General features: G+C 36.0%; 1 protein-coding gene across 1 annotated transcript in view; it reads right to left on the reverse strand.

The window, feature by feature from the left end:
* The window catches only part of UNC13C (unc-13 homolog C), a 138,516-nt gene that overhangs the window by 78,058 nt on the left and 38,805 nt on the right, over nt 1–21,653 (reverse strand). Inside the window, exons 8-12 of the mRNA XM_050309689.1 lie at nt 17,316–17,543; nt 15,241–15,382; nt 7,790–7,959; nt 6,263–6,378; nt 4,767–4,930 (exon numbers count right to left, since the gene is read on the reverse strand). Of these exons, the coding sequence (XP_050165646.1) occupies nt 4,767–4,930; nt 6,263–6,378; nt 7,790–7,959; nt 15,241–15,382; nt 17,316–17,543 (820 nt within the window). The remainder of the gene's footprint in view (nt 1–4,766; nt 4,931–6,262; nt 6,379–7,789; nt 7,960–15,240; nt 15,383–17,315; nt 17,544–21,653) is intronic.

Here is a 21,653-nt window from a genome sequence, read left to right on the forward strand (position 1 = left end):
TTTAAAATAGACCCAGATTGCATAAATTTGTGGTGAGGAAAATTTAAACCTCTTAGTGTAATTTGTTTATGTCCTTATTGTATCACCGCACCATTTCACTGTGTTAGTGAAAATGATGATAAAGTATGAAGCAACAGGCTTTTGTTTCTCTCCTTTGCTTAATTAACATCTCTCAAGTTCACAGAACCTATTAATTGTATCACATGGGTCATGACTGTGAGAGTGCTGGTAACTCAGGTTATCAGCCACCTGCAAGCCACCTGGCTTTCTTCTGCTTGCTAACACATATAAATCAAAGGGAACCCCATTCCTTGTTTTTGTAGGTCTTTGAAAAGAGTAGCAAATAACATGAGTTATTAACAATTTCCAGTGTGCACAAGATGTCACAGCAAACACTGCCAAGTCCCACACATCTTAGAGTAAGATTGCATTGTTTAAGCTAGAGCCAGGTCTAAAACTAGGCCTGCTTGCTCTAACTTTCTTACTGTGCAATTTCTTGACTAACATGCAATGCCTGTGATTCTTCCAGTACTTCTGCCACTGTGAATTGTTGAAGAAAGAAAGCAAATTGATGTGCTGTACTCAGCAAGCAAATTCCATCAATAAAAAATTAGTTTAATGGGCGATTTGTGTGCTTTTTGCGATGCTGCCATGTTAATTGAAGACTAGCAGGAGACCAAGATGACATGGTTAATGTCCATTAACCTGCTGGAATGAGAGCTATGTTGCTGATTGAGGAGCATTAGGTTCTACCTGTGGTGAGTCTTGCCAGTAAGAAGCAAAGATCTTAGAGCTTTTAATGCACTTGACTACATTACACAGTAAATCCAGGTTGCTGATGTTATGTATAATTTCAGTGTCTAGTCAAACACTGTTTCAATACGTGCTCTGATTTTTTGCTTTTTAAAGAGAAATAAATTGCACTGAAAAATAAGAGAAAAAAAGGGTTTTTTTCTCCATGGTGGAGAAGTGGCTTAATATATGTAGGTAAATAAAGTGTCAGCATGATTCCTTCAAGACACTGAATTTACAGCAGAAATTGCCATCAATCACCACAGTCATCAAAATAAAGGCCAGCCAGATCACTGAGCTGTTTTTCTGCTTTTTCCCCTGTTTTCTATGATAACTATTTTCTCTCCTATCGTCTCACACATATATGCTTCTAGTTCTGGGAGTTACACATACTATTCCTGGAGCTAACAGCATATATCTGGCTGCTATTCATTAAAAAAATAAAGCCAAAACCAAAACCAAACCAAACCACAAAAAACCTTTTCTGAGCCATATAAGAATGGTTGTAATTGTCTTTCATTTCTTCTCCTAACACAGACTCCATGATGAGTGGAAGAATATAATAATCATAAAAAAAAGAGTGGATTATGGAATCTGTCTGGTCAAGATTTCAATGAACAGTAATTACTTCAACAAAAGCAGACTTTTTGTTGTCTTTTGGCTTTGGGTCAATGATTGTTTTTCTACTCACATGAATTCCACATCTGGTGACTTATAAGCAGATTTCTTTGCTTAGGAACTGGGCAGCTGTAATCTGTATCTTGAGAGTAAGACACCCTTTCTAAGTGGGCATCTTTACTGAAAAACTGTTTGCATTTATTGTCATAGAAATGTGGATTTGCCTCTATCTCCAGCAATAGGTGCAATCAAGCTTGAATTCACGCTCTCATAAGTTTAATGAGAAAGGTCTCACTGGGGACAATGACTAAGAGCAGACAAGTGGCCACCTATGTGATATCTTTTGGGTTGATATCCACATTCCAGTTTGACTATACTCAACGTATTTGGAAGATCAGGAGTATATTTTTGAAATGTTGTTTCTTTGCTCTAAAGGAATAAATATAAATAAATACTGAGAGCCAGAAACAAATCATCAGGGTTTACTAAGAGGATCACAATGACAAAGCCACTGGCATGAACCAGCAATGACAGACAAGTGGGGTTGTTTATTGCTGCAGTGGAACAGGATGCTAAATTGTTCTAGACAGGGGTACTTTAGGGAAGCTTAATCAGATTTATGTTGTGTTCAGAAATGCAGAATGGCATATGTTCCTATTGCAGCATATGCCATCTACCCATACTTAAAAGGGTCAAGACTGACTATCATTAAGTGGCACTGAAGCTTTATACAACAGCTAATTTTGAAACAAATACCAATACTAAAAATTACATTCAGAAAAAAAGAGCACCTCATTAACAACAGCCTAAAACTCATGTGAGCCTGATAAAGTGCGTGTGGATGCTCTTGGGGGTCTGCATCATGGAGTATTAAAGCATAGTCAGTTTTTCATTTACAAATGTAAACATTTTAATTTGCAATGTTATCCTGAGACATGCAGTAGAAGTACTCTGCAACCAGATCCTCGAGCAAAGAATGCTTACACAATATTCCTTTGGGCAAAGTGATTACATTCAAATTCCCTCTCTGATGTATGGTAGAAAATTGCTTTTGTTTTAGTAGGAGCTCTTCATTACCAAGAATCTGAGGATTCTATTTTCCAAATCGAGTTACCGTACATTTTCTTCCAGCCACTAAAATTGTTCCAGAAGAAAAAGGTGATCTCATAAAAAGAAGTAAAACCAATAGATAATAGTCCAAAAGAAAATTCCTCATGACAGATCTATTTTTTTCACTACTCTTCTCCCCAAGTTTGAATGCTCTGAGACGTCTGCAGGTGAATCAGCAAAATGATCTATATGAATATGTATTCTTCTCCAAGTATTATTTGAGATTACATTTGTTACTGATTTTATTCCTAACTTACACAGGATGAAGCCTTCCCCTCAAATAGGGAGGGCTCATTATTAACAAGGAACATTTAAAAGGACGTGAGTATGGGGGCAGTGAAATCTTAGCTTTTATTTCCTGTGAGTACCAGTATTGAATTAACTTTCTTATTATACCTGCCCTCAAATACTTTGCTTGCAGTCACCAACAGGAAGGAAATTTGGTGGAAAAGGTATAGAAGAAAGCAAGAACAAAAAGAGGACAAGGCAAAGTAGGTCGTTTAACTTAAAATGGCTTGGTTAGAATTTCTGAGAAAGGATTCCTGAAAAAAGTGTTGCAGTACTTGCCCCGCTCCATGTTAGTTGTTCAATTTACTTCCTTTTCATGAATATCTGTATGTTATGTTATTTACTGAGATAAAAGTTAAGCATCTTCTTTATTAAAAGAAAAACATCTTCTTCATATGAAAACATAATTTGTTCATTTCTAACACTGGAAGCGAAAATGGTTTTCAAATACATCAGTTACATTGCTATTTTTGCAATGTTGACTTTTACAACATTTGAATTTCTAAAGCCAGTTTCAAACTTTTTCTGACAAATTTCACATTACTGGTATTACATCAAGAGATGAAGAAAAAAGCAACTTCAAAATAATTTTACAGTTCAGGTTGTCCATCAGAAATATTGCCATGTGGTATTGACATAACCAACTACTGGGCTATAGTTAAGAGGAAACACTAATCAAGATCAGTCCTTTATTTCTTAATGCAAACCAGTAATAACAGCTCTCCCTTGGCATTAATAGCTCTTTTGAATTCATCTTTCAGCAAACCTTGAATTCATTTTGATACACACAGCAGGAACAGCACTATCATTAACATTTTGGTAAAAACAACACACCATTTTAAATCAAGTTCTAAATTTATAATACTTTGCTAGTTAATAAGAGAAATAATCAAGATGTAAAAACATACATGGCTAAAGAGAAGTTAAACATGCAAACAAAAATATTCAGGAAACTCAATGCATGAGTTCCTCCATATATAGTTAAGATATATTATCCCACCCAGGAACTGTCAAGCTTAATAAATTATTCTGTGCAATGTTGTGTGAGGTCCTTGAAGGAAAAGCAATAAAATGTATATATTACAAAGACATCCTCTGCCTTTCTATTAGATGTACAGTACAATAATTCGTAAAAAGCTACATAAAGTGAAAAACACGCTCATTGCAGTAGCAGATGGTGTCATTATATCCTGCAATAAAAAGAAAACTTCATATGTTTTTGTGCCTTCATACTTATTATAAGACTTTTCAGGAGGTAAAGAGATGGAGAAAATGAGAGATGTTCTGATACAAAATTCAATAATATCAGCCTTCTGTAAGAAAAAAATTATCTATTTCTTCTTTAGAGAACTCATTTGGAGTCCTCCTCCTCTCCAGTAGGAGCAGAGTATAGCCTTTTCATCAGAAAACTTTCTACTGGGCAATTGAGAATACATGACGGGGCTCCCATGTCTCCAGGCCTCTAAGCTAAATGGTGCTGTGTTCTAAAGTGTTCAGACAGCTACTCAGAACAGACAGTGTAGCAACAGGTTTCATTACTGTCAAATATAGTTTGCATTTATTATTTACATATACTATGGAAGCTCCCTACAGACCTTGCGGCTGTTCTATGATTATTTCTCCGCTCCTGGAAAAGAGTAGAGAGCTTGTGAATCCCTGTTCTACCACCCCAGTCCCATCTGGAACACTGGAAGTCTTTCTGAGCCCTGCTATATATGAGTATCATAAGGATTAAGAAATGCATTAGCAGTAATACCAGTAACAGCTCACAAAATGCTTATAATATATCTTAATTCCTCTGCAGATGAGAATCACTTCAATGAGAATCAAATGGACAAAAATGATAACAAAATTTTAAATCAGGAATGGAAGAGAGATGGAGAGAGAAAGCCTTGGAACTCATCGCTTCCCTCAGATTCTTGACAGCAGAGCAGAAAAGCAGACGTGCTAACACTTACGTCATAGCCTGATAAATGTATTCGATTCCATAGCGCATTGCAAATTCATCCACGATTTCCTGGGCAGCATCATCAAAGTACACCTTCCAGGCCTCATCGCCTTTCACCTCAGGGATTTTCACCACTCCGTTAGATTTAACTTCCGTCAAGTAATGGAACAGATTCTAAAGGTAAGAAACGTTTCAAATAGGGAATTTTGGCTTTTCAGTACAATCTGAAAGTACATCCTATACATAGTTATATGTATCCAATACATATGTATCCTATACATATCAATATGTTAATTGCCAGTTCTTTTTTTTTTATTGTTTATTTTTCTGAAAACTGGCACAAACTACTCAGCAGGCTTGTGATTCAGAGCATTGCTCTGTCTGCTTGATATGAAGTCCTGACAGTTAACTGGCACAGATAGACTGCAACATGAAATAGTGCAGAAACTTATCTATTAATTGCCCTTGTTAATGAATCCACATTGTGATGTTGGAACACTTAGTACACAGTGTTTCAACTTTATTTGGCTCTATGACCAATAAATTTCAAATTCATTATTTGAGACCTGTGAGTTACAGGAAGATAACAGAAGTATGGCAGATGCCTCTCAAGTAGTGCAAGGGGTGCAATTAAATAAGTTTAGTAACCTTGGGAGTAAAGCTAACCGAGCAGCCAATTTTATTTCCTATTTTCAGTGATTAAAAAACCCTAAAACTTTGAAATACTTTCAGTTTTTCTAGTTAGCCCATAACTGACTCTTAAAGGATTATCTTAAAGCAATAGCAGGTCAAAATCTATCAGCACAAATGCCCTGAATATCCAGTTTTACAAACGGTGAACAAGGAGATCTTGTGCATACACACTAGTGTTGAACTTTCATCCATATACAGGCTATCAGCTTTCACAAACTGACTGCATTTTCAGAACAGAATTTCTATGTGTGTCTCTATTTAAGGGAAGAGGAACCAATTACAAGGGGAATCTTTCAGAAGACGCACTGGTTTGTCAGTGATGATTTTTTTCCAATGTTGACAAAAGCAATCTAGATGACAGGAAAATTAAATTTGATATTGTCTGCAGTTCTCTTGCCTTTTCTCACTCTCTCCAAGATACAAATTAATGTAGAAGGAAATAAATCCTTCAGAGTTAATAGCTCTATTTATGTAATATACCAAAGTGTTTGTATATTCCTGACATCAGCAAGCATGTACGGAGCACCAAAGTGCTAAATCAAAACACAGTACAGGGAGAGCTTATCTGGCTCACTCTTATATTTCTAACACCTACTGGCAGGAATGATCTGTTGGTCTTACATTGTTCTGACTTTGCTTCTGAACCTGATATGCCATCAGCAATACAGAATGGGGAATCTAAAATAAACTTGTCCTGAGGTATGGCAGCAGTTATTTGTTACAGTGTTCTAATGTTCTGTAGCTTTTCTTCCTTATCCTTGCAACAACACAATAATCATTTCTGGAGAGTATGCTTTAACTTCTCCTACATACCTCATGTAGACAGGTGTACTGCACATGATAGGGAGCAACTTTCTCCTCTCCTTCTATTTCAACATTGATTTTCAGTCTAATGGCACCAGAAACAGCTGATTTATCTGTTCGCTTTTCTGAGGAGCAGACAAACAATACATCAATTAACTACCAAGAACACCTGTATGTCACGTGAAAAGCTCTCATAAATCATTCTACTTAATGAGAATGTTTTTTTAGAGCCAGGAAGTCCTCCTGTTGAAAAACAAGAATTTTTTAGTACGTCACACATGGTTCAACCCATGAAATAGAATATTGAATTACGAAATAATGAATCTTTCTTATTTTATCTGCCATATTCAAATCAGGCTGCACTGCAATTTGTTTATCACTCTACCCTTTCCAATAGAAATTATTTTATTTTTTTATTATCTGTACTAATTATTATTTTCCTTTATTTATGAAGACTTTAGCATGAACCTAGATTACTCTGTACCTGGGGGACACCAGGTGCCCACCAAAGCCACTGTATCACTTCCCCTGCTCAGCTGGACAGAGGAGAAAAAGTAGCATGAAAGCCTCCTGGGTCAAGAGGACAGGGAGAGATCACTCAGAGCACAGAGATTTTTTTATGTTATTATTAAACTGCTTCCAGTCATATCATTTCAGCATGCTTTTTTTAAAAAGCTCATTTCATGATAACTTATATCAGTTTAAATCACTGAAATTGTTGAAGAAATAAAATTCAGAATTCATAATGAGCCCAAATATCTTACCTTTGAAAAATAACTCATTATAAATAGGAAAAAACCCAAGAGTTTATATTCATTGTCAATAAGAGATCAAATAGTTCTCTGAAATATCTATATATGTCACTGGGAAATTAAACACTAGAGCTGTTGATTAGGAAACAAATTTCAGAAAACTATGTCAGATATTTCACCTGAAGTTTTTAGAGAGCAGGCTAACCTAAATAAAATAAAAATTATGATACCATATCTTTATGATTGAATATAGGAGATTAACTTTTAAAATGCTTTTATCCTTCAATTTAGATGGAGAAAACATGTTCTGAGACACTATTGCAATTATTTATTTCTGGTTTAAAGAATGATACTTTTATAGACCTGTCCAGACAAGAAAGTGCAGTCACTGAGGACAACAGAAAACAGTGAAAACCAGAGATGATTAAACCCACAATAGTAATAAATAATTTTTTAAAATATGTGATAAAATGAATGTGAAGAACATGAAAATATTTATAGATGTATTTCCCAAACAATGCTCCTGTTATTGGACCGCTCTAAGATGTTTGATTCTCTTACACAGTTTTAACTGTGCATTAAATGAAATATTTTTCTTTGATATCATTGGGATTAGCCTGTTCTCTGTAATTGTCAGAAACCAAAAATGGATCAAATCAACTTGCAATATTTAAGATCTTAAAAGTTGTATATTGGTACTAAAGCTATATTTTTTTAAAGTCACAGAACTACAGATGCTGAGATTCTACCTAAATTTGTTTTAAGAAATCAGTAAAAATCATACCTAAATTATACCATACATCCATTTCTCCACTCAGTGTTCTTACTTCAATGATTGTTTGCCCCAGGAAGTCATCTGATTCTTTTTTGAAATGTTGCTTTACTCTAGATTTGATGTCATCATCTTCATCCCATACTCTCACCTTTATTCTATCTGTAGAGTTATGGCATTCACTGGAAAGACAAAAATAAAATACAAAATGTGAGTGATAGACAAGTTATATATCTCTGTGCTGCTGTCTAATTAATTGACCTCGATTTTCATACACTTGTTTAATTGCATAAAGTGTCAGAACACAAACAGCCTGCAACATCCAGTGGAATTAAAGGCCATCCCACATTGCCAGGGACAAAACTAGAATTGCTTTATATATGAGAAAGTAAAGAGATTAACTTGATTGAATGATATATGCATACGGATTGTATTTAGGAATGTCAAGAACTCCTCATTAAAATTATTAATTAATTTAAAATGTGTACTACTTGATGCTATTATTTAACAAGTATCTTAGGAAAGATACAGTCAGGTCAGGTTTATTTGTTTAGGACTGCTATGTAGTACATACAGCAAACTACAAAAGTAGTAGTCTAGAATAATACAAAAAGTGGGAAAAAAATTAAAGAATATTTTCACTTTGTGTCAGGAAGCTACCCAAAATCATCACTGCACGACAAGAAGGCCAACAGAAAAACCTAGGGAAATAAGTAGCTTCTTTCTTTAAAAGATATAGTAATTTTCTCCAAGACCTCCATTCCCTGGCAAGGAGGAGTAGAGACAGACTGCCATGTACTAAAAGATTTATTGCAAATTTAAATTGCTTACTAACCCCTCATGGGTTGAGTGGATTTGAGAAACTACTGGAAGTGTGAGGGAATGAGGTGGCTTCACTTGCAATCACTTGCAAGAGTTCCCAGTGGATAAAAATTTTTTCTCCCAGTTACACCCTGCAAGTATTTGCACAGAAATGGAAAAGAAACTCTATTGCTGCATATTTCTGTAAGCCCCAATGAGGACTGTTTACTATTCATCAGTGCTGGCTTTTGATGCCTTGACTGGAATATCCTAACACTGACTGCAGGAGTCCGTGGTAGTGAGAAATTTTCTGCTGACATTTGATGACCAGTACAGATATCAGTTCTAAGGCATGTCAGACTCGTGCTCCCACACTAGCTGTGTTTTTTTAATATCCACTCAAGAATGCTACAAAAATATTTTAAACATTACAAATCTTTAAATATAATTTTAAAGTGTAGCAGCAAATTTTCATCTTCAGCAGGGTCGTAGTTTGACGCTAGACTAAGAGTTTTTCCTTGAATTCTATTTCAAGCACTATCACTGCTCAGTGATCTGTTTCAGTGTCTCCAGCATTAAAACAGTAATACTCTAACTTATCTTCCAACTGGCACCCTCAGGGGTATTCTAAGAATTAATTAGTGGTGGTAATGGGCTTTGGAAGAATAAAGCGCTGTAAATGGTATTACTATGTCAAGGCCAATCAGACACTAAAAATGGCATGCAGAGCCTTTACTCTGCTGCACTGTGACATCATTCAGTATCAGAAATGCTTGTGTCTGCCTGTGTTCCAGATTTTAACTTAGCAGATATTTCTGGTAATTAAAACACACATTGTTCTGTGATTGGCAAAACTAATAAAGCCTAGTTTCCTTTTGTCTTATAACTGGCTTCCCTGACATCTAAAACTGCAACCACCTACTGAATCTTCCCCCATGGCTGGGATTTTCATAAATTGCCCCTCCATGTGAACTCCCTGGTGTCTGTTATGGGGTGAGCTCATACTGAGGACACTGTCAGGATCTCTCTCTCATCTCTCTCTGACCACCGATTTTCATAGAACATGACAGGCAATCCGTGAAATTTCTCTGACTGATCACAAAATTCAAAAGCTATTGGCAAGGACATATAAAATATAGGAAGATACAGATGGATCAAATAAACATCTTCCCCTTAAGAAATGAGGCTAAATCCAGAAACTATTTAATTTTCCTGAAACGTAGCTCTGAGTTATGGCTTAACATTGCTGGAGTTCTGAATTGCATTTAGCTGTGCACCCAACAGAAATATTAAGCAGGGGATTTCGACAGTGGCATAGGGAGATCCATCACTTGTGAGGTATTTATGTGACGCTCATCACCATATCTGTGCTTTTAGTAGAAATCTTATTCCTGCTTTGCTTCTCAAGGAGATGATGCATATAAAAGGTCATTAAATGGTACTTCAGCACAAACACCATATTTTTATTCCCCTGAGACAGCAATGATTTCCCTCTGATGTATACTTAGCTGATTAAGGAATATTTATTCAGCTGGTCAGGATGACTGCACTTTTCCCTGATATCCTCAGTTATCTCTTCCAGATCCTTTTCTCCTTTAATCTTAGGTCAGTGAGACATGGTGAGACCCATCACAACCAATGTATCAACTCACATGTTCATCTTTGTGCCGAAACTTTAGCACTGAGTCAGCTCTGCTAGGTTTGTAATGCTCCTCTGCAAGACCACCAAAAATAGCATGGATTTGTGTTGCAAGAACTGAAGAGTGGATGAGTAAATATTTCTACTGGCCTGTCCTGGGGCAATGTGACTGCAGGGAGATTTACCATTAAAGTCACAGAGCTGTCTCTGCATGATTCTACCTACCCGCCCAGACTCTTAGAAATAGAACAATTTAATGACATGCACATTCTGCCTTAGTCACTGGTAACATCTGTGCAGAAGCCCTGGGTGGGATTCCTACTTCTACTTACTCTGTCCAGGAAAATCAGCCCAAGGAATTAAAGGCTAAGACAACAAATGCTATTCTTGATGTTCGTGTTCTAGCCACTCTGCTTTATATTCTCAGTGAAAGTGTTCACGAAGTGTGATACAAGAAGGTGAGAAGTGAACTGTTCTTTGGCACACACAGAATGAAGATACTGAAAGCTGGAAAGGCTGCAGTATATTTAGAGATGCAAGATAGAAGAGACAGTGTTAATAATTTACCAGCGATCTGGTGACACATTACTTCTGCATTGCCAGAATGCCACATAGACATGAAACAATCCTCACAGAACTTCTGATTATTCAAATGGCTAGAGTAATACAATTGTAGTAGTAAATTATTTTTACAATAGTATCCCAATGGAAATTTAATATTAGATGCACCAGCATGACCTGACCTGACTCCTCTAAAAGATCTTCACCCAGTGTTAAAATGACAACTAAGTGATACTATGCTACTTTCAGTAAGTTCAGGAAGCCATTCATTGCTATTATTGCCCTCATATTTATCATTTTTGCCATTACTGCAAGCCAGAACCAGATTCATAGCATTGCTACGAGAAGTCTGTCCACTCTGTTCTTATGTGTTTAGAGACCCAAAGTCTCTCAAGAAATCTATTCCAGTACTTCATTAGCCCCACTATTGGCAAACTTTTTCTGAAGTCTGATTTAAACCTCTCTAAATGGAATTTGTGCCTACTACTCATTGTTCTACTATAACAGGAAGCATGGGAAATAGATTATTCCTTTCCACTTTGCAGGAGAAAGGATGTGTTTAAAGACATCCTTACCTCCACTACTTGTTTCTTCTCTAGTCTGGACAGTCCCAACTCTTTAGCAGTGTGGTCACGGGCCATGCTTTCTGATAAAGTAGAACGAGACTAATTTTGCCTTTTCTTGCATTAGTTTATTCTGTCATAACAAAAAGAGAGTTGTATAAAATTAATCTGGATTGACAGCAGTTTGAAAAAAAGACTCAGACCAAACATGCTGTACCGTGAAACTGAAAAACATTATTGCTGAACAACCAATTTGTCATTTGAATTGTTCCTAGAAGTGTTCTTCTCTCTTGATTTGGGCTGAGACTGTGAGATACAGTTATTTTAATTAATTGGTCTCTCAGAAACTTGGCTGCTTATTGAAGAATTCCTAGAATGGATAAGTCTAGTAAACTAACAGGCAGGTTTTATTACTCAATTGGTTTTATGTAATATAATTCTCTGTTATATACTTCTGCTTATGAGACAATCCTTAAGCTATTTCAAAAACTCTCACAAAACTGTGTTTAGGTATCACTGGAAACTGGAACACCATTTAAACAGGTAACCAATCACATTATCTTCACTTACAGTGAAGATCACCCTTTTTACAAGTCAGTTCAGCTGATCAAGAATGTATAAAATTACTTTTTATAGAAAGTGACTTTTGTGATGTCCTCTTGTATTTATTTCCTATACATGGCTGCTTATACTAAATATTACTTTAAATGCATCAATTAATAACATATTTCAGAATAAATAAAATGTGTGTAATTCTAAAGAAAGAACATCCACAGCTGGATACCTGAAGTGAGTTTGCTCAAATGTTTTCATGCACTGAAGTTAGCAGTATATACATCCAATTAAACTATTTATCAGAGCACATATGTGGGCCTAATGACAGCCAAAACAGAAAGAATAAATGATATAAGATAATAATCCAGTTACTTGAAAGACTTCTGTATTGTACCCTTGTATCTGAGATGTTAATGAATGATCAGAGAAAATGTGGCACCTGCAAAGTCAGCAAGGCACTTAGAGATGTGTCCTTGCCAGACAACAGTGTCAGAGAAACCAGATTCCTATATTTCAGCAACCAGCTGTTGAAAAATGGTCAAGAAAAGAATGAGTAGAGTCTTATTATAATGTATAAATCCAAAAATTTCTACAAACATTTCTACAGCCCAAATATATCTTCCTGTAACTAAAACTGAAAATGCAGTCCTTTTTCCCATATCAGATGCCACACTCAACAAGAAAGAGAAGGTCATAGAAAGCTTCTGGACTCCTCCTTTGCTCTGGCATTGAAAAAAACTCTCCTGTCACTGATGTTTTGTTGAAAAAATAAAAACTGCTCTGTTATCTCATTTCTAACGGTGCCAGTGGAAAGGATCAAAGCCTGTAGCACCTGTGTTACATTCATTACATGAGAATCTGCTGGTCTATTTACTTTTCTACCTTGTGCACCAAAAATCTCTAGTTCTGGTTTAGGAGTTCTCATGTTAAACTCTCTGCAATATCCTATTTAGCAAAGGGTCACATTGTATTTTGTGAGAAACATTCACTCTCTGCTTACCATAAAACCATGACAGGTTATGTGTGACTCTAAGAACTAGAACACTGCCCTCACTTTATCTGTTATGACAGAGCAAATGCACAGTGGGGAGCCAATGTTTTTTCCATGTCCTTGTTTTGGAACAGATGGGGAGATTTAAATGCATATTTTGGTGTTGTAAGTAAATATAAGATTGTAAGATTTCAAGACACATTTTATTTCTGCAATTTTATCATTTAGGAGTTATGATGATGATTAATGTTACATTTTAAATAGGACTGTCAAATATCACTAGTAGAGCCTAATTTAAATAATACTTCCCGAGTCAATGAAACAGTTATATTGATCTACTTTAGATTTAATCTTGGGGTTAAACATTTATAGTTTATTTAATACACTTTAGAAATTCTCATATACTTTCAATTGAAATCCAATGCATTAAATAAGTCAGGAAGATTATTTTTGAAAGCACAAGTGCTAAGAAAATGATTGAAAATGTATTCAGTTCAAAGCAGTTACTCTGGAGGTTCATGCTGTAGTAAGGTCTGAAGGGTTTTTATAAATGTTATTGCTTGAGTAGCAGAACATAGTAATACTCAGTGATTGCAAAAAAAAAACGATTTTTTCACGTTTCCAGGGTTTTCATTGCAGCCCTGTTCACATCTTTGAGAAAACACATTTAAGACTTCCTACCAAATTTACTGAATTGCTCATCTAACTTTAGACACTATGCAACTCATACAATTAACTGCAAGAAAGTAATTATCTGCTACATTTGGTCACTCACACTCATTGAGTGAGGTATGGCACCTCAACTATCACTGGAGTAGCTCAAATAACTCGAAAAGAAAACACTGTCTGTCTAGGGGAAGCCTGTAAAAAGTTTCTAGGTGAGTGTTTGCTCTGAATTAACTATTTATTTCTAATACAAGTGTTTGAATCTGTGAAAGGCATGGGCATACATAGTTTAATATAGCTGGATCCCCCAGTACATTTTCCAGACAAATAGAAATGGCACATTGGAGCAAACCTCTTTCCAAGTCACTACTGAAACAATAACCTGCTCAACAAGAAGGTAGCAGATTGTATTAAAATCCAGGGAAGTGCTGCATGAACATATTAAACTTTTATAATGTAATACCAAAAGTTTGGGCTATTAAAATGTGTCAACAGTTTGTGTATACTCTCAGTATGAATTCAAATAAAATTATTCTATTTAACAAACATTTAAATTATAGATTCCTTATTATTATAATTTCTTATTTTCAGAATTTACTATGCTGGTGATTTCACACAGTTTTCATAAAACACCTCCTAAACTTCACTTGATAATACTAAGTGCATGCTTTCAGAGTAGACTAGAACTTTCCAGAACAATTTAAAAAGTCTGACTAAATAAATGTTTCTTTTGCACTTGAAAATATCAAAAGGAAATCTAGGGGGTTAATTAGCTTTTCAGAATCCTTGACTTAGTTTAATAATAGTAGTTAAGTGCACATCATATGCTGTAGTACAGAATAATCAAGTTAAGAAGAGAATAAATACTCAAATACTTTTTTAATATGTAGAGGAATAGTACAGTAAATTGATACTACTGTCAAATCAGTCAAATTCTCAGTCAGGAATGTGTTGCATCCTCGGGCAATATTTTCAGGAAAGGAACAGAAAAGTACCTGGGAATTAGACTTTCCTGTACTATAAAATGCCTTTCTAGGGAAAAAAATTCTATAGACTTCAGCAGACCTGGCATGAGATCATATTCAAACCTTAGACAATGTATTACAAACTGAACACTTTTGCAGTCAGGGCTGAACTTCTGTGATGTTCTGACCCCAAACTACACCCTATTCATTCAGAGGCCATGGCCAAAGAAAGGAGGCAGGAGAATCATAACCTACTCTCCACATGTCTCTAAAAATATAAACACTACAAACAGCCCATCCCAGAGCCTGAAGCACATCAGTTTCTGTCAAATTCCCCAGTTTCATCCAGGAGAATCACCATGCCAAATAAAAATGCATTTACCTTGCATGACACATGGGAAGGCATTTATAGTGTCAGTACTTGGTATGTAAGGTTGGAGTCTGAAAACTTACTGAAGTCCCCTAAAAAAATTAGAATAAACAGACACCACCAATAGATCCCCCAAGCGGAATGAATTATGAGCTGGATGATTACTATAAGATAAAGTCACAAAAAGCTTTGATGCTCTCTCCATTCAGAACTTGCTCATGTATTAATGCTATGAATATGCATAGTACAGACACAAAATATTTTCAAATTAAGTGATTGTTTCTCTTGGTAGCATTATATTACCTACAAGTAAATTAAAAAAGCAAGAAATAACAGTATTTTCTATACTTACAAATAGAATTTTTCATCCCATACGGGATTCAAGTTTCCAAATATGGTTTTTGTTCTCCGCTTGTTTTTGCCAACTTGCACAGTAACATACGGGTCACTGGAGCCAGTTTTGTCCTTAGCCTGCAAGCCCTGAGCACAAAGAACTGCAACAAAAGGAGAGAAATGTGCTTTAGCCCTCAGAACCTTCATTACCAAGAGGTAAATGACAGTGACAACAGTAACAGGAAAAAAATCATCCCAGTGAGGGCTCCTGAAACAAAGATTTCTGGATTATTTTCCCAGTGTGTGTAACTCTGGAGCCTGACAAGGCTTGTCTAACTACCCTTTTGGACTGTATAAAATTTTAAAATACATTTTAATAGAGTAATAAATGCAAAAATGCACTACCAAGCACAAAACAAACACTTTTGATGCATAATTCAAACCATCTTCTGAAGCTGGGATTTAATCAGCATGGCAAATAAGAGAATGTTGCTGTTTACCTTGGCTCGAGTTTAACAATTCCCTAAAATTCCCCTCCCCATCCCCCCAAAATAAATAAGATTTCCAAAATTTCTCCGAAGTTCCAAAGTAACATTTACAAAGTAAAACTTCCAATATAAAAAAATCTGTGCTGTGGATTATGAAACAAAACATGAGGGGCACGGCTCTGATTTGTGGTTTGTTCTCCTCGTGAGAGATGAACCATGATGGGTTTCAGAATACTTTCTATGCTATTACAGAGAGGGTGACAGTTCAGATCAATTATCATTAGCTGTTTATGTATTTGCTAGCCTTTCTGACAGTTATTGTGGGTGTATAGTTAATGGCTGTGAATTAAATGAAAAATATAAATCCACATAATTTGACCATAATTCATAAAACTGGAAACCTCAGGAGAAAGCAGAACTGTCAAAGAGCAACCTACCAAACCCAGAGAACTGCAGCTAAAACACTTACTCTGGCTCCTACCATCAGCTGAGCTTGGTTTTGTTATTCTGCACATATTATTTAAAGCATCTCAGTGGTAACATTTAGTTAACATTCTCTAATGTCATTCATTTTGGATAATGAAGCTCCCTCGGTGTGCTTAGAAAAATGATTACATAAAAATGACACCTTCTTGCTCAGCAGATCAGCTCCTGAGTGGGTTCAGTCATATGTGCTGACTTCAGTGAAAAAAGTGAGATTCTGTTACTCTTTTATGCATCCAATTTCTGAAAAGACTAACTCTTTGGAATGAAATAGCATATTTTGTCTTCCCCATTCACTCTAAATCCATAGGGAAATTTTTAGAAGGCAAGGAAGTATCCTTCTGTGATTTATGCAGGTGAATTAAGTGACAGCCTAGAAAATGTCTTCCAAGGTTGTTAAACCGTATGTATTATACTGGCCTGAAAACAAGACAGCCCTCAGTATCCTTTGAGGTACAACTAAAAGTAAACATATGAATTAAATCTGTCCCTAGTGCTTGGTGACAGTCCCAAAATTCAGCAATTATTCTTTTGAGTTTCGTGCACCATCCCAAAACCTTCAGCAGAAAATATGCTCCTTTTTTTAGGTTTTAATTCAAAAGGTGAGGTTTTAATTCAAAAACTTGAATGTCAAAGTCAGAAGACCTGGAAATCATCATGAGTAACCAGGTTAATGTGATTGGAAGCCTTTTGGAGCACGTCCTGGGTGTGCAGCATCAGCATCACTAAACTGGAACACACCTTTAGTTAAACAACATGAATGAGTGATGAGTTTCAAACCAGTGGGGTCTGGAACTGCAAGCTCAAGTGTTTTTAGTCACTCAAAACCTTTTTGTGGGACCTTTGACTCTTGCAGTTGCTGGCAAAAAGCTCATCATTAGCACAGGAGATACTGGCAGGAGGTAGAGGAGATGCAACAAGACCATTTACTCGCCTTCCTTCCTAGAGCAGAAGAATATAAAGCAGTTTTGCCAACAGCTGTAAAGCTCTTGCAGTTTGCATGCTATAAATTCAACTGTTTGCTGATGCACCAAGTGTGCAATTGAACACACAGTTCCAGCTCTACTTATAATAACTCTTATTCCTGAACCATGAGATGACTAAAAGAAAGAAAAACATTTACCTGTGATGGTTACTTTTGCTGACCATTTGGATGTTCCATCTAAAACACTTTGTTTTGCTGCTTTTGTATGTTGTACAAAATCTTCTTTGGAAATGTTAAACATTTCCTGGATCACTTCAAACACCTCTGGTCTATTTTTCTCTCTAATCTTCATTCTTTCCTTCATAGCACTAATAATATTCTGTGTTTTGTCTTCTGCACCATGTTTGGAACTTTTCTCAGCTGCTCCTGAAATGACAGAAAAGGTCACTATTGTTATTAAAAAGTTAATTTAGTTCTTTTTTGCCTCTAGAGTCTCCAGTCAACTCTTGGTACTGAAGTACTGAAATGAGAGCTTTGTTTCATCTGAATAATACCAAGACTCTTGTATTTATTCTTTGTGATACCTAAAATTATCAACTGATTTAGTTAAACATGACGGGTTAATATTCAGCTTCCATCCGGTGTGTGTTATACCTGGAAACATTTATTGAATCAGTATTGTGAAAACATCTGAACACATGAACTGAGCAGTAGGCACTAAATTGTGGGCTCAAAACTCCATCATTTAAACACCACTACTGTGCTTCTGTGGTATTAAACTTTAAGGCTTTTTGTAAAGTTCTTCTTGAGGGATCAGTCATGAAAATAATATATCACACATACAGAAGAGAGGATCCTCTCTCCAGTACAATGGTCATTACCGATAATTTCAGTCAGTGGATGAGAATGGTAGAAGAGATCATAGGATTAATATGTGAGAATAAATATAATATATAATGGCCAGTCTTCGTGAGCGAAGATCCGGGGAAGGTCTTTACACCTTCCAGCCTGCACATTGGATTTTTTAGGTGAGACACAGTGTGCGTGGAACTGAGTCCACCCTTTAATCCTAAGGTTCATCTGCCGGGGCCAAGCGAGCTTGGACGTTGCCTTTAAGGGCTAACGAACTCCATCTGCCCGGGAGTGGCCCTGACCAGGAATCGAACCTGGGCCTCGGTGGTGACAGCGCCGCACCCTTAACCACTAGACCACCAGGGGCTCCCTATATGTGAGAATACTCCTAGACTATATTACCCTGTGGCAATATGTCAGGCCTATCCTATAAAAAAAGTCTGGAAAACAAAGAAAACACTCAGGTAATTTTTCTGGAACATCAAAACCACTACAGATTTTATTGGTTTAGTTAAAAAAAAAAAAAAAGGATTATAAGGATACCAAATTGTTGCAGATTTTATTCACAGTTCTTTTTAGAAGTGTTCTGCAGAGATTTCTCTCTCAAACAATTGTAAATGATCTCAGAGGCCCTTTTAAAAAAAAGTGAAGTTCACTTTATAAAGTGTCCTTTGTCTGCCAGAGGAAAGAGTTTCTGATCAATATCTCAACAATACCTAAATGTACTATTGAAAAAACCCCAAATATCGATCTTGCAGTTGGGTGTGAGGAAAGAAACATCAGACTTCTACAATCAGAAGAGCATCACAAACGTGGCAAGTAAAAATTTAAATTCCTGCAGCGCTAAACAGGCTATTTCAGCTCTTGATGAGTCTAACATATAAAGCAAGATGAATACTACAAATTTGATAATCAATGACACACTGCCATTTGCTATAGGCATTGCTGAGTTCTGGCTCATGTTGTTAAACACTGCACAAAGGCTTGTGGCACTGAGTGTCACAATCATCATCATCATTATCATTAGCAGCCCTAAGTACTTCACTCTTCCAAAAGCCTGTGGAAACATCATCCAACTAGCCATCCTCAGCTCCTGGGAGGATCAAAGTATTATTGTTCCCTTAAAAAGGGCAGTAAAATCAAGACAAAATTATGCTGAACAATTTGCTGTGAAATTAGAATACAGATATTTCAATAGTGAAGAAGAACAGAGTTCTGTCTTTACAATATCATCGAACACCAATCTGTCCTTTGGAAAGAGTTTTTTTGCTGAGGTACTCTCAGATTGCAATGGCTAAAGAAAAAAAATATCAACACATCCATAGAACTAGAAAGGGTCATCTTTTAGCATAAAATTTTAGTGGAGTCTTACTAAACTAATATTTCATGTTTTCCTTTTGCTCACTTTTCAATGTGCCTGAAGGTTTCTTGGCACATTGGAGCAAAAGAGATATCTATATATAGAGAGAGATAGTAAAGTGGGAAGGCATAATGTCATAAGATGGGAAAAGTGTGGGACGAGGTAACAGATACCAGTGATCCCAGATTGTCAAAGGGCTGAATTATACAGCTTCTTCAAGGTGTTTTTCATGGCAGTAAATCTTGAAAAATCTTGAAAATCTCTAAATCAGAGTACCTATTTTTTTTTAATGAGGAAGACCAAAGTTCTAGTGATTAAAGATTTTCCAGAGTGAAAAATCAGGAATTAGTAGAAATAGAATTAAATACTGCTATGAAATTAAATATCAGATAAAGAATTCTCTAGTGATTTTATCAGGAAAGAGATGATGGCTGATCTGCCTGGAAGTGTGACAGGTCATTCTTGGAAGATGCAGGAAGGAATATTTTTCATTTTCTCTTATTTTCTACCCTTCCTTAAAGAGTACAAATGCAACATCATAACTGAATGATAAATCATGGACACAATATGAATGGCAACAACATATTCCTGTTAAAACCCTTGCTGATGAATTTGTACAGATAAAATTGAAATATGTGTTAAATGCAACTTCCTTTAATGAAATAGCCTTCTACTTATATAAAATTATTTATTGCCACTATTTTTACATCCTCAATTGCTGACAGTCTATCAACAACTCTTCTCATGCAGTATTGATCAAATTAATTGAGACAATATTGTTAACTTACATTGCACACGAAGTTAACAAGCCCCTTTTACCCCAGGGACTGATACAAACTCAACATGATTGAAATCAATTCTAACTTAATACTGCACCTGGTACTAGAAAGGGATATCTTGTTGAAGATGAGTGGTCTAATGAAAGTACTACTGATTTTTTTTTAAACCTAATTTAGAACAAGGTTAGATATTGACCTTAAAGAGCTTGAGATGTGAATCCATTTCTAGAGTCTACATTAGTAATCATTGCATATAAAAAAAATCACGGAGGCTTGGAGGTCAATACACCCTAGTGATTATGGGATGGCCCAAAGACTGACTGTGATAAAAATAACTACATTTCACTTTATGACACTGTTAACATCAGCTTTCTCAGCAACAGAGATTTAACCAATTGGTCAATTCATTTTTTCAATGTAAAACGAAGTACATGAACCTCACTTTTGAAGAAGTATAATATTCAAATCCACTGAACAATTAATCTGTTGCAAAAAAATATGACAGGATGCTCAAAAATATTTGCATGCTAATGAGAAGAGCAGGATCCCTTAGGTGTGTTAAATATTTTATCTGCAATTTGCCTTCTAGAGGTTTGTTCTTTCAAGACTTTGTGGTTCAGTGTTTTCAAACTGTTTACACCACAGATGACTTCCACTCCTATTTCTTTTTTTGCAGGTTTTCTCTAAGACTTTTAATTTATATATCTGTAAAAACTCTTCAAAGACAGCATGGTGCTCTGAAACATTTTTCGTGGATTTTTGGGTTAGTGATGTGGGCCAAGGAACCTCTGGGCTGAATTTTTCTTCAGCTAAGTGAAAAGGAAGATAAAAAGGATACTTTTACTCTGTATGCCTTTTGTAGCTTTTCAATTTTAGCCAGGATTAAACTATTTCAGGGATGGATACATCTCTCATGCCACCTGAGTGATTGTGGCACCCTGAAAACCAGTTCAGCTCTTAGAATGTTAGCAGAGGATTATTGCCTTGACAGTTGGAAGGGTGAAACAGGAAGAGGCATGGCCAGCATGTAAATATGTGAAGGTGTATCACCCCACTGGGAAAGGATTACTTATTCTGAGGTGTAATAACAGCTCAGCTCCTTATTGATATTACACTCAGGTCTAATGACAAGAGATTTCATCACTTTTAAGAAGCCTCACAAAGAACAACCTCTTTAACCATACTCTATTATGAGAAATCATAATACTACACACAGACTGTGAGTAACTTGTAACCCTGAAATTGTCAGGGACATGATCTTGGATCTTGCTTTTCTCTCTTTCCTTTTATTACTGAGCAGAAATAGCTGTAGTAACATTTCCAGTTTGAACTGTGACTCTCTCAAACAGCAAAAAGACATTAAAATTCTCTACTTTATATATGCTAGCTCTTACAGACACCTCAGGAAGCTTTCATTTTCCACTCCAAACTTCTGCAAGAATGAAAAGACACAGACTTAACTACTGTTTTCTTTGATAAAAATGAATCAAAATCCTAGAGGTCAGATCTAAATAGCTTTTCAAGCAGGAGTGACTGGATGTAAGA

Source organism: Myiozetetes cayanensis, unplaced genomic scaffold (genome assembly GCF_022539395.1).
Source record: "Myiozetetes cayanensis isolate MyiCay16 unplaced genomic scaffold, myiCay2020 scf14, whole genome shotgun sequence".
Lineage (NCBI taxonomy): Eukaryota > Metazoa > Chordata > Aves > Passeriformes > Tyrannidae > Myiozetetes > Myiozetetes cayanensis.